We start from the raw sequence: 13,843 nt of genomic DNA, 5'->3' as shown, positions 1-13,843 counted from the left end.
GCTGTTCTTAGAGACCAGGGTGCGCTTCCTCCGTTGTGGGTGCTGAGCAGGGAAGGGGGTAAGACACGCCCCTCATAGTCTAGAGCAGGGGTCCTCAACCCCCCGGGGCTGCGGCCTGTTAGGAACCGGGCCACGCAGCGGGAGGTGAGCGGCGGGCGGGCGAGCGAGCGAAGTGTCACCTGCCGCTCCCCACCGCTCACATCACCGCCTGAGCCATCCACCAGCCGCTCCCCAACCCCCACCCCGGCTGCAGAAAAACTGCCTTCCATGAAACCGGTCCCTGGTGCCAAAAAGGTTGGGGACCACCGGTCTAGATGGTGCAGGAAACAATCAGGGCCCATTAACAATGGTCCCAGCCCTCAGACTCAACAAGGACTCACCGCCAGGCTTGACTCGGGGACCCAAGTCCCCGGACACGGACGCCCTGACGACACTGCCCCCCCGCCCCCAGCGTGGTTCTCTGATGTTTGGTTTGGGCTGTCACATACACGGAGGGAAAATTAACGTCACCCTTACCAGCTGTGTGACCTTGGGTAGGTCACCCAAGTACCTGAGCCAGTCTCCCCCTCCGCCCTCCAGGGGTAAGAGGGTGCGGACCCCCGAGAGAGTGACCATGAAGGCCAGGAAGTGTGGGTGAAGCACAGCTTGCCCCTCTCCCCCATCACACCGGCAGCAGCAGTGCCTCCATCGAGGGGATGATCGATGGCAGTTGGAAGGCTTTGTGGCTCTAGGCTGCAGGGGGGATGCTCTGACGGGCAGGAGGGGCCCTGTAGAAGCCTGTACCACGGTGCACGTGACTTTGGCTTACGGACATTCACAACCTGCTCCTGGGAGTCAGAAAGGCACAGACACTCCTTTCCAGGCATCGGGAAATTAAAAAAAAAAAAAAAAATCCCAAATGACACAAAAACTCATCTCTGTTCCCAGAGATGAGGATTGGTACAATTTCTCATTTGCTTTCAAAACAGTGCCTGTCTTGTTTCTGGAGCAGGACGCCATGGCTGAGAAGTAAAGCCTGAAAGACCATTCCTTCCAAGGAGCTGTAACGTGGAGGCCCCTGAAACTGTATGGAAAAATGGTACCATTTACGTGCTGGGGTCCCATAGGTTTTAGCACATCCCCAAAGGGGTTTATGACTTTGCTCCACAAAAAGGTTAAGCTTCCTTTCTTGGGTAGGTACAGATAAGACCTGGACTACAAACTCCTACGGGAAGGGCTGTGTCTGAGACACAGGCTCAGAGACCCCGTGGGCCCCAGGGATGCAGCAGAGGCCAAGCTGGGGAGGAAGCCAGGTGTCCCGGGTACCCAGACCCCGCTGCAGCTTGCTTTCTGCCAGAGCACACGGACGGTGGATCTATGTGCGTGTGTGTGCAAGGCTGCGGGAGAAGACGCTCATGCATCCAATTCTAAACTCCAATGTTCACTTTGGGTCTTGGATGTAAATCTGCTAGGTCTTAAGTCCAGGAGATGATGTAATTTATCAAAGAGAGTTTGGAAGCTGCTAAGCTCCCTGATAAATAAACCATGTTTCTTCATCCCGGGTCTGTGAAAACATATTTTCTACGGACTTAGAAACCTCCCCCCATCTTGGAAAGTATTAGAATCTTCCCCCTGCAGGAGAGCCAAGCATACAGAAACTTGTCTTTTTAGAGATACTTGACCTTTCTGGGCAAGGAAATAATGTACTCACATGGCAACTAACCAGCAACCCCCGCACTGTTACCCTAATTCTTTCCAAAAAAGAACTGTAGTTCCATGAGTTCCAGAGGGAGGATGTTATAGAAACGGACTTGGCATCAGAACACCCTAGCTATTGCCCACATTGGCTCCCTAATCGGGTACCAATTACATCATCACCAGGCGCATCACTACCCATTGTTCCCAAGGTTTGGAAAGCTGCCTGCATGTCCCAGGTCTAGAAGGTGGAGAAGAGACTTAGCCATCAGTTCACCCTCACGTGTTGGCCAGGGAGGCCCAGAGGGTGGAGGCCATTTCTCCACTCTCACCAGGTAAGACTGGGAAGAGCTGGGACTCAAACCCATATCTCTGGTCCTCAGTCCTAGTTTGGGGGTTGGGGGGAGCTGCAGACTCACAGCGCTGCCCCGCGGTCATGATCTCTGAGCTCTTGCTGCCTCTGGTCATAACCAAGCCCATCAATACCAGGACATCAGGAGCTAAGGCGCGTATAGTGCTCTGGAGACGCGAGAACTCTAAAAGGATGCCTTGTTACTACTGATAGCGATGATAGTATGTAATATGTAAAATCTGTCTATCAATTTAGCTGCTGATTTTCCAAATGAGGAAGGAAGAATTTAAGAACCCAGCCAGCTCTGTGGGGAGCAACTGCATTTTTGACAACCCAGATGGAATCTTTATCTCTGGATGCTCATGTGCCTCCGGTCCTTGAATTCTTTCTAAGATGGCACATCAGCAATTCAGCCTTTGGGTGGGCTCACACCCTTCCAAGGACACCCAGGACACTGGGCAAGGCTTGGGAGAACTGGGAATAATTGCTGTACATGTTCATAGGCTCACCAGCTTAGATTTATTGAAATGCCACATAATGCCTGATCGTGGGCAAGCTTCCCGTCCACTTCCACCGATCCTGAGGCCAGACATCCCCGGGTTTGTTAGCTGCGGGATTTGGGGAAAGTCTTTAACCTCTCTGTGCCTCAATATTCACTACTATAAAACGGGGATAACAGCACTGTGATGATTGTAGGAGATAATGTATGTTAAAACCTCACACAGTGCCTGGCACATAGCAGGACATCAGTAGGTTCTAATCCCTATGACATTTTTATAAATGCCCCATGTGCTACATTTTTATAAATGCCCCATTGTCGGAGGGCCAGCAGTTGCAGCGAAGTACCCTGGGGGGATCTGTCTTCCCTTGAGGGAGTGGTTGGGAGAACAGAATTCACCCTCAGTTATGAGGTGATGGTCAGCAATACAGCCTTCCGACTTCCCAGGCACGTATAATGTTTATTTAAATGATTTCAAGATAGCTCAGAAGTGAGCTTAAATCCCTGCATTTACCAAATGGCTACCTTCTATAAGTTAATGTACTAAAAGACAAACATACATGTAGTAATGAAAAATAGAGCCCAAAGCTAAAATTGCTATTCATGATATTTGTTAAGGATAACATGATTGTTGTAGGTGGTAGTGTTATTCTAGTCCCAAGTTCTGCTTCCTGCAACCATTTCACCTCCCAGGGCCTTGGTTGTGTATAAAATAACAACTACAGTTATGTCCAGCCTTAAAAGAACCTTCGAGGCCTCGCTATCCCCTCCTGCTGGCTTCCTCCTGTCTTGCCTTCTCCACCTAACCATCTCTGATGTTCGCCTGCAAACAGGAAGGTTTAGGTTTGAAAGGCCAAGCCTAAGAGCAGTGGTCTCAAACTTGAGGTGCATCAGAATCCCCTGGAGGGCTGGTTAAAACACAGTTTGCTCCCCGCCACCCCCCCCCCAAGAGTTCCTGAGTTGGCAGGTCAGGTGGGGTCCAGAATTTTGCATTTCTAACCAGCTGGGGGATGTTGACATTGCAGGTCGCAGACCTCGCTTTGAGAATTACTGCCTTAGGGCAGTGCTTTTCAACCTTAGCTGCACTAGGACACCCTCCCTGCCCCTCCCGCCAAGGAATGTAAAAAATCCCCATTCCCAGGCTGCACCCCAGGTGAACTCGGTCAGGATCTCAGAGGGGAGCAGCCCAGAGACCCTGGTTCAGAGGCTAAGCTTCCCTCCAGCCACGGTGCCCACATCCAGAGCCCTGGGTGCACTGAGCTGTCCATGACCACAGCCTGGGGCTGATGGCTACGGCCCAGCAAACTGTTTTTGCACGGGACCAGTTCAAATGTTTCAGGCTTTGCAGACCTCTGGCCTCTGCTCTATGTTCTTCTGTGTTTTTTGTTTGTTTCAGCCCTTTAAAAAGGTAAAAATCATCCTCAGCTTGCAGGTCATCCAAAAACAGTTTGCAGAGCCCTGGAGAACAGCCCGTTATGCAACTATTAAATCTAATGATGGAAACAGCGACTCACAATCAGCATTAATCATACAGTAAATTAAAACCAAGGTAGAAGGCAGATCGATTCAAAGGAACTAAAGGTATGATATAAACATGGTTTCTCCCGCTAATCTTTTACTTGTTATCATCACTGTTTTTTTCTAACCCAGTTTTCCTTTCTACATTAAAAAGCCGGGGGGGGGGGGCGGTGGTAGAGGCAGGACAGGAATAAAGACGCAGACGTAGAGAACATACTTGAGGACACGGGGAGGGGGAAGGGTAAGCTGGGATGAAGGGAGAGAGTGGCATGGACATATATACACTACCAAATGTAAAATAGATAGCTAGTGGGAAGCAGCCACATAGCACAGGGAGATCAGCTCGGTGCTTTGTGACCACCTAGAGGGGTGGGATAGGGAGGGTGGGAGGGAGACGCAAGAGGGAGGAGATATGGGGATATATGTATTCGTATAGCTGATTCACTTTGTTATACAGCAGCAACTAACACACCATTGTAAAGCAATTATACTCCAAAAAAGACGTTAAAAAAAAGGGGGGGGGGTGGGTGGGCTTCCTTCCACCCTCCTCCAGCTCACGGTACCAGTACCTGCTTCCTAGAACTTGCTTGGAACTTTCGGTTTCCAGCAACTTAAAAGCCCTCAGCGACGTGCTGAGAGCTGTCAGAAAGTGCTAACTGCCTTCTGCATATTTCATTCTCTCCCAGGGCTCCTAGTCCTAACTTCCTGTCTCACCCTCTCTGCCCACAGACAGAGGAGTTTCTTTCTTCTGGAATAAAATTCCTGGCTTCCCTAAGCCTCTGTGTGTGCAAAACACACTCCAAAATGTGGAGTCACGTGGCACCTGCACGTGGCCCCTTCTCCCCCTCCCCCTCCTCTCCAACCCTGAGAGCACTGGGTCCCTGGTCACTAGGCCACTCCCTCCTCTGTCCCAACCTATCTGCTCAGTTTTGGCATAAAAAGAATCGTACCCCGAGCAGCTGGTGAGCTTCTCTAAACGGGCCTCAGAACTCCTAGAGGCTTTGTGCTTTCCAATCTGTTCCAGACCTCAGACAAAATGGACAACACCCACCTCTACTCCTTTCCTTTGTTCTTTTCTTCTGAGCCTTTAAAAACCCCTAGAACCTGTTAGTGAATGACCTAAGCTGACTTTTAAAAAATGTAAATGATTTAAAGCAGAAGGGTGGAGGCCTGGAAAGGAAACAGCAGCCTCCAGCATTTTCCAAAGATATAAATCACAAACAGGGATCCGAGAGCGCTTAACCAGCCCACTTGTTTAAAGGATTAGTTCTGCCCTAACTGGGCCACCATCCAGAACTGTGACCCACATGAGGGTCCTTGCTGGCTTCCTGGGTCAGAAACAAGTATAGCCTCACAGGGCCCTGTGCCTGGTTTAATGCTCGGCTGTTTCATCTCAGAATTCTTAATAATTTATCTTTGAACTTGTGTTTTGTAAGTGAAGTCTCACGGGACGGTGGGCATGAATGTGAGCTGGGGAGATACACACAGTATATGGACCCACTTCTTTGATGCCGCATTTGACCTGGTGTTCCTGATGCCTCAGGAGCACAGAATCCCAGGGCATCCTTGATGCACAGGGTTCAGAAAGCCTCAGAGAGAGTACAGGTAAGGAGTCACGTCCACGACAGAGCAGCCCGGGAGGCCAGGCACCCTGCTGGAACCAGAGCTTGATTCAAAGCCTCCCGATTTCTGCTACCTCCTGCATTACTCACCCACCTACACTGAAAATGATGACACAGGAGGAAAGGAAAGACAGCCTTTTCCTTTTCCTTTCTGTCCCTCCTTTACCACTAGGCCAAAGGTGGTGTGTGTTGATGGAACGTGTGTGTATCAAGACGTGAAAACAAAAACACCTGAGTTAGTTTCGTGCCCCATTTCTACTGTCCTGGTAGGAACAAAATACATGTGCACATACGAGCTGTGAAATAGGAATCGTGCCATTTTGGTGATTCAACATATGAGTTAAATGCTCATCTATTTACATTTAAAACAGGCGTTGCACAATATAAAGGCGAATGTAAAATTCATGCAAATCATTCAAAATTTTAATTTTTCTTTACTTACAATGTCATTAAAAAGCAAGTAAAAAAAACACGTCATGACAAGTCAATAAAGAGGCCATGGAAGAAAGGAAAAAGCTTTGTATTTTAGTACCTACAGGCACTTTTTCCTGCTTTTTGAGTTAAGGGCCCGGGGGTAGGGATTTCTCCTTGAGGCACAGTCTTAGGCATGGCTGAGGAGTGCTTCTGAAATATCCGCCCAGTGGACATTTACTGAACTACTGTTCGCCCAGCTCTGTGCTGGTTGCCAGGAAAAGAAAGTCAATTTCCATCCTCCAGTAGCGGTGAGGAATATCATTCTGAAACCCGGGTATGGGACATTGTTTTCCAAATGTCAGAACCCTCGTACGTGTCTAGTAAAGGGGCTTCTGAGAGGGAAATCTCTTTACGATATTTCAAGGAACTTGGGCTTTCACCTGTCAAAAATGCTTCAGAGTTCAGCTACCACTCTACATGGGCAACCAGGATAGGTAATGCTTTTTTATTAAAATTTTGCAATAGGTTCTAGACCTCAGGCAAACTGACACAAACTGATTCACTGAGAGTGAATCCCTATCAGTTTTGTGGCTTTGAATAATTTTTTCAGATGGAGAAACAAATTTTCATTTATGTTGAAATTTGGCTGATAAAAAACTTTCAAAACATGAGGTCCGTGTTTAAAAACAAGAGGAAGAATCCATAGGTCAGGACAAGGGTGAGAACCACTTTGGGCTACCTCTCCCCTCCCGCCCCCCCCCCCCCACCCGCCAACACACATTAGCATTGGAGAGGGTTTGAGTACCCTACTCGTGATCTCAGCAGATCAGGGACCCAGCGGAGCAACTTCCTGTAACATTTCCTGAACCTCTGTAACATCCTCAAGTCTTGAATTCGTGGTATTTGACAGCAAAGCTCCTTAAGCCTTTAAGAAGGGCCATGTGCGTAGCCCCCGAGGAGGGGGGCAGTGAGCTTGGATGGGAGAAGTTCTGGAATACAGCAGCTCCTCTCGCAGCCAGGTGGGGAGGGGAATGGCCCAGTTGGAAGGGCACCCAGAGGAGGTAAGGGACGGGGCTGGCCTGGCGGGGGAACCTCGGGGACCTGAAGCCAGGCTATGACCTAGAGACCATCTCCTCCGCTTACAGAGCAGGAAAGGTCACGGAAGGCGCTCAGGAGAAGGCAGAGTCCAGATTCTAGGCTGGACAGCTGACCGCCCCGGGCTCTCTGCCCCCCGGCACTTTCCCGATCCTTCTCTGAGCTCCAGCTGTGGCCTGGGTGAGACCCCTCCCCGCCCCCGCTGCAGTCTGCACTCAGCTGTTCTCTCCTCTCCTCCAGGGAGTAAGTTTCATCTCCTTCACAACTGGATGCTCGGAGGTCAGGGCTGGATCTTTATTATTCTCAGGCCTGGAAGACCAAGGCTCTGGCAGGCATACAGGGAACGTGAGAATATTGACCCCCGCCCCCCCCGAACCCCTCTTCCCCCTCTACCACCTCTATTGGCTCTGCCCTCTGCCTGTGCCCTCTTGGAAGGTTAAACCTTCTGGACCCAGGAATGCACAAGAGTCAGCCCAGCAGGGACGCGTACAAGAAGCAAGGTCAATGGTCAGAGGACTTAGCAGAGGGCTCTGTCTTGCACTCGGTCCCTTCTGTCCACTTCTCCCGTCCCTCTCCTCAACCAGCCACCTACAACAACCCCACAAACAACTCAACCTCCTTCCCCGTCCTTGGGTGAACTACTGATGCCCAGCCCTTGGGGTTTAGCAAAGGTGGTGATGAACTGTATTCTGTGCCCCAAACCTGGGCACAGCACCGGACAGGGGAGTCACCCCGCCATTCACAAATGAATTTACAAGAAGCGACAAAGGAGGGATGGTTTCCGTGGCTGCTTAAATACAGAGCGTGGCACGCCATCCACCTCGCTCTCCGGGCTCAGGAATCACTCAGAGAGAAGGGCGTCCTCCACTACCAACTACTTGAGAAAAACCAGGCTGAGCAAACTACTGGGGAGAGACACGTCCATCTGGGCAGTTTGCCTGGGACACACCCAAAGGAGGATGATGGCAGACGGGAACCCCACACAGGCAGCTCTCCAGTATCAGCGTGTGTCCTATCCACTCTGTGATGTCCACTGTTTCCTCCCGGTCCAGAACCCCGCATACCCCTTGATGCAGAATCCTCTTCACGTTAATCTTGACCCAAAGCTCAGGAAATTAAACCAGTTGCAAAAAAGCAACCATATCATGAATTCCACGGCCAAGCAGTGATGCCTGATGGGATGACAGCTCTGCGTGTCTGAACCACAGCCTTTGGTCCTCCCTGAGGGCTGAGTGTGCGTTACTCCCCGTCCCAGTACCGTTATTTCAACTTGGAGCTGAAAAGGCCCCATTGTCTTCGGATGCAATGGTTTTCTAGTTTTATTTTAATGGGAGGGCCCTTTCTTCAAGGGAAGTCCTACCTGGAAGCCAGCCTGTAACTCAGATCAGTCCCGAGCTGGGGTGTGCAGAGCCCAGGGCCCTGCCTATGGGCCCGCTCCCCCCTCACAAGCTCCCAGGAGCACAATGTGAAAGACACGCATCCATCTCTCTTATTGATTTACTCACTCACTCTCTGACACAGCTTCTCCGGAGCACCTGCTAGGTTCCAGGTGCGGTGAGCCAGCAGGTAACAGGATACAGGAGGCCCCTCCTCGGCAAAGCTCTCAGTGTGGCTGGATGCAGCTGAGGGAGGTTCAGATGGCACGGCAGGTGCTAGGAAGGAAACAGACCAGCGCAATGTGACTGAGGCCGGGAGGTGGCCACTTTGGATAGAGGGTCACTTCCTCTCTGAGGACGTGAAATGTGAGCTGAGACCAGAACTATAATCTGGAAAGATGCTGATTTTGACCAACAAGGAAACAGACACAGAGAGGTGAAGGGACTTTCCCCAGGTCACACAGCGGGTAGGAAGCCGAGCTGCACTGAACCTGGGTTTCCAGGGCTCTTTACTAAGCAGCTACTACAGGCCAAGAAGCCTTGGTGACAGGTGACATCCAGGGGTGACAAACCACAACCACATCCCGGTGTCTGGGGCTGTGAGGACTCTTGACACCCTCCCTGCCCTCCTCGGCAGGTACAGCGTTGGTCTTAGAGGATGCCCTGTGACCAGAAGATGGAACCCTGAGGCTGGTGACGAGGGATGGAGAGCTCCCTCCTCTGCCATCTCCCTGGCCAGAACTGTGGAAGGTGCCCTGACTGCTTCTGGTGGTGACAAGCAGAGAAAAGCCAGCCGGTGGGTGTGAAGGTCCCAGCCCACCCGGAGGAGGGTCTCTGCACAGCTGAGCTGCTCCAAGGCTATGATTTGAAGACCTGCCAAGCTGGTTGTCCTCTTGTGCTCTGGAAGCATCCACACCAAAGGGACAGCACCAGGCAGGCCTGCGAATACCTCACACTCCAAGGGATCGAGGCCCGGCGCTGGGCAGACACTCCTATCTCTGGAATATTCTAGGGAGCGGCGTGAAGACAGCTCCTGCTGCAGCCCACAAACCTGGCCCCCGAGGCATTCCCCAAAGCCCGATCGGCGCGCCCATGGGCCTGGCCTTCACCCTTTGTCCCTGGAGCCTCCCCGCTATCAAAGCACTTTGCTTAGCTAACTTGAGCCTCCAGACACCTCCCGAGGTGGGCAGGACAGCAGTCATTAGTCCCATTTTGCACACGAAGCAACTGAGTCCCAGGGGGACAGGCGCAGTAAACACGCTACTGCCGTGGTGACCCTCCACCAAGTTCTGGTTCAAACCCAGGTCTCCAACTCCACCTCTAATCCAGCTGCCCACAGCTAACCACAGACCACCCGCTCCGGCCGAATACCACCCAGGTCTCTCCCCACACGTCCACCTACCCTAGGCCCTAGAGTGCACTTGGGGCTTTTCCAGGAGCTCCCTTTTCTCTCCACGCCACCCTGCCCCACAGTGGGTGCCCACGTGCTGAGACGGCCAGCACTCACCCCCGCACCCTCGGCAACTACTGAGACCCAGCTTGAGATGCCCTCCTGAGCCCCTTTCATATTTCCAGCCAAGTCATGTGTGTGAACGTACAGCTGGTGAAAACAATACACGTAGAACCTTCCACACCTCCTGTCCTTCCATACCAAGCCAGCCAGCCGCAGGCACAGGCAGGAAACACAGGTGACAGGGCCTGCAGAGCCGGGTTCTCCCAAATGCACAGATACGCCCATGAAACTTGTGGACCACCCTGCCAGGCAGACGGACCCACCGAGAACGATCCTGTGCCCGCACAGGAGACACGCCAGCTGCCAACACTGGGCAAGCCCTTGCCGGGGGCACGGAACCAAGGACTGTACCCATTCTAGTTAGGATGGCTCTGGGCCTGTCACCTCGGGCCCGTGCATAAGAGCCACCAGAAGTCCGGGTGGACAAAGAGAATGACGTGTGGAGGAGGGACAGACGCCCACTGAGGTCCCGAGCTCCCTCCCGAGACACTAAGTGCAGACGGGCAGTCTCGGGAGGACGGGTGGGAACACGGCAGCCAGCGGTGCGTGCTCGCCCCATCCTGCCCCCATCCTCCCGGGAGTCGGCTGCCCGGGCCCGCCGGGCCGCGCTCGGCTCCGCAACTCCCAGCCCCTCCCGCGGGAGTCCCGAGCGGCCGCCGGGCCCCCTCCCGCGCCCCCGCCCGCACTCACCGGTCGCGGGCTCCGCAGCGAGGGCCGCCGGCGCCAGGGCGGGGCTGCAGGGCCAGCGGGCGAGGACCGCAGCCGCGCTCAGCCCCGCGCTCGCTCTGCACTTCCTGCGGCCGCGCCCCGCCTCCTGCGCGCCCACCCCCGGCCCCTCCAATGCCCGGGCTCCTTCTCCCGCCGCCCCGCCGGCCGCCCGTCTTTGTTTGGGGTTGGCCTTTCTCCCGTTCGGAGCGCATGAAGCGAATCCAGTCCGAGTCAGGGCAGCTGTGCGGTGGCCCGGGGTCCCTGCGAGGAGGGGGGGTGGATGGGTGGATGGGTGGATGGGTGGGTGGATGGATGGATGGATGGATGGATGGAAGTTGGGCGGCTTGCAGACACCCTACCCGGGCCTCCCGGAGGTCTCCCTGTCCCCCAAGTCGGCCCTAGTGGGGCGTGAAACCCCGCAGGGTACTGGGGGAAGCTGGCCGTGGGAGTGTGCGGGGACTCTAAGGACCAGCCCGTGTGATCACAAAGAGCCTCCCCTTCCTCCCCGCTTCCCCCCAGACCCACGTACACAAGGAAGACCCCATCACAGCCCTGCCCCTCTGAGAGTCCTGTGGGCCGTCCGTCAGCTTTCCATTTCCTGGGCTCTGGGAGTCAAGGTCTCCTCCCGGACTGGAGAAAAAAGCAAGAGTCGACACAGCCCATCTGTCCCGCCCTGGCCCAGAGCAGGGGCAAAGCTGCCTGAACTGGATCCAACCGGTGGGGCCTGGTGGTTACTGTTACTTCCCAAAGCAGCAAAGGCCTGAGCTTACCCGACCGTGGTCTTTTCAAATTTGAGCACAGAGAGCGCCGTTACCCATTTACCAGGCTGCTGGGCCAGGGAAGCCAATGGAGGCGGGGAGCTGACAGCCATCCTCCCCGCACCCCGGGCTGTGAAAGGGGGGCAGAGGGGAGGTGGGATGGGGGCCTCTGAGGGAGGTGACGGCAATAGTCCCTGGGGAGGAAGCACTGAAATGGGGAGTGACTGGGGAAGATGCAGCAGGGGCGGGTCTACAGAGCTGCCTGGGGTGAGGGTCTCAGGAAGGAGGCCTTGGGGGTGAGGGAGCCAACAGGAGCGCGGAGAAGCTGAGATGAAGAACGAGCGTAGACCACGCAGAGCGGGCCGGGCTGAGGGCAGAACCCGGTCTAAGCAGGGAAAGGGTGGGTGAAAGAAACTGCCCCGGTTGGCTGGGGTCTGTGCAGTGCCGGGTGCCACATCACGGAGGAGAGGGCAGGTCCTGTAGGGGCCCAGCTCCAGGGGCGCCGAAGAGGAGGGCGCCCAGGGAAACGGGGCTAGACTCGGCGATGAGGAGCTCCTCAGGGGCTTCTGAGAGGGTCCCTTCAGTGGGGGCAGGATGAGCCAGGTCCCCCCTCCTTGGGGGCATCTGGACCCGATAGGGTGATTTACTTCTGCTCCAGAGGCCTCTGAAGGGCCATCCCAGCTCCGGAGCTTCCTGAGGGATCAGCTTCCGGGGAAACTGCGTCCAGTTCAAGTTCACTCTCTGCTGTCCCATTTCTCTCACTTTCTTTTTTGTTTTAAGATTATTTATTTATTTATTTAATTTATTTTTGGCTGCGTTGGGTCTTAGTTGCGGCATGCGGGATCTTCGTTGAGGCATGCAGGATCTTTCCTTGTGACGTGTGGGCTTCTCTCTAGTTGTGATGTGTGGATTTTCTCTCTGTAGTTGTGGCGCGCAGGCTCCAGGGCACATGGGCTCTGTAGTTGTGGCACGTGGGCTCTAGTTGAGGCATGCGAGCTCAGTAGTTGTGGCGCGAGGGCCCAGCTGGCCCGCGGCATGTGGGATCTTAGTTCCCAGACCAGGGATCAAACCCGCGTCCCCTGCACTGTAAGTCCGGTGGTGGACTCTTTACCACTGGACCACCAGGGAAGTCCCATCTCTTTTTTTTTTTTTAATGGAATTTTAAAAATTTATTTTATTTATTTATTTATTTTTGGCTGCGTTGGGTCTTCGTTGCTGCGTGCGGGCTTTCTCTAGTTGCGGCGAGCAGGGGCTACTCTTTGTTGCTGTGCACAGGCTTCTCACTGCGGTAACTTCTCTTGTTGCAGAACACAGGCTCTAGGCGTGCAGGCTTCAGTAGTTGTGGCCCACGGGCTTAGTTGTTCCGCAGCATGTGGAATCTTCCCGGACCAGGGCTCGAACCCATGTCCCCTGCACTGGCAGGCGGATTCTTAACCACCGCACCACCAGGGAAGCCCTCATCTCTTGCTTTCTTACAGGCATTGTCCCTAAGAGTCCCTCCCATAGACGCCCAGCTCTCCGTCTCCGTGCGTGGTCTGTTTCCCAGAAATCTAACCTGAGATAGAGGGTCAGTGAGAAAGGGGGCTGAGCAAAGAAAAGGTGGGTTGGGGGTAGAGAAGAGGCCATGAACCCCCGGCACCGCATTCAGGGTGAAGGCTGAGCCTGTGGTGGGAGAGAGGCCAGAGCAGCACAGAATGTGATAGCCTCTGTGAGACCTCTGGGGAGGACCTGGACCTCTGGGGAGGATCTTGACCTCTGGGAAGGACCTTGACCTCTGGGGAGGGGAGGACCTCAACCTGTGATGAAGCAGTTTCAAGTCACAGATGTGCCGGAGAAGGTGGTGTTAAAGGAAAAGCCTGAGAAACGGGTGGTAGAAGATGTAGAAGATGGTTTTCTAAGGGGTAGAGGAGAGAAGGGTGGAGGAGGCCTGAGTGGGAGAAGAGGCCGTCGGTGGGGTGAGGATGAAGGGAAGTGCGTGTTCACGAAACTTAGTGTTGTTGAAACTGTAGTTAGGAAGGAGAGGGCAAAATACTTCGGAGGGACCTTTAGCAATATGAGAGGGCCAGTGACAAATGAACCTCTGAGCCAGGATGTCCGCTCTCCAGCACTATCCCTGGCGACATTAACATCGAGAGTAGCGAACCCATGGAAATGTGATATGCAATTTTAAATTTCCCAGTAGCCGCATTAAAAAAAATGTAAAAATAGAAACAGGTGAAATGACTTCTAATGATACATCTTATTTAACACAATATATCTAAAAATGTGATCATTTCAACATGCATCAATATAAAAAGTTATTAAAGAGATGTTT

The 13,843-nt window shown here is 53.5% G+C and overlaps 1 protein-coding gene across 4 annotated transcripts in view; it reads right to left on the bottom strand.

Annotated features, from left to right (window-relative positions):
* TSPAN11 (tetraspanin 11) overlaps positions 1-11,465 on the bottom strand; it is a 64,310-nt gene extending 52,845 nt beyond the window's left edge. The window contains exons 1-3 of one of the 4 annotated variants that reach the window (XR_009702605.1): positions 11,301-11,465; positions 10,754-11,032; positions 8,680-8,826 (exon numbers count right to left, since the gene is read on the bottom strand). Coding sequence is in view for 2 of the 4 variants with exons in the window: in XM_061205905.1 (XP_061061888.1) it covers positions 8,680-8,826; positions 10,754-11,032; positions 11,301-11,316 (442 nt within the window). In the remaining 2 variants the exon portion in view is untranslated. Of the gene's footprint in view, positions 1-8,679; positions 8,827-10,753; positions 11,033-11,300 lie in introns of those variants that run through there. The other 3 variants (XM_061205905.1, XM_061205907.1, XM_061205908.1) reach the window with 3 other exon arrangements.
* Positions 11,466-13,843: the final 2,378 nt, after the last annotated feature.

The sequence above is a fragment of the Eubalaena glacialis genome, chromosome 11, assembly GCF_028564815.1.
Source record: "Eubalaena glacialis isolate mEubGla1 chromosome 11, mEubGla1.1.hap2.+ XY, whole genome shotgun sequence".
In the NCBI taxonomy this organism is placed as follows: Eukaryota; Metazoa; Chordata; class Mammalia; order Artiodactyla; family Balaenidae; genus Eubalaena; species Eubalaena glacialis.
The sequence above is the reverse complement of the archived record's forward strand: the minus strand, read 5'-3'. Positions and strand labels throughout refer to the sequence as shown.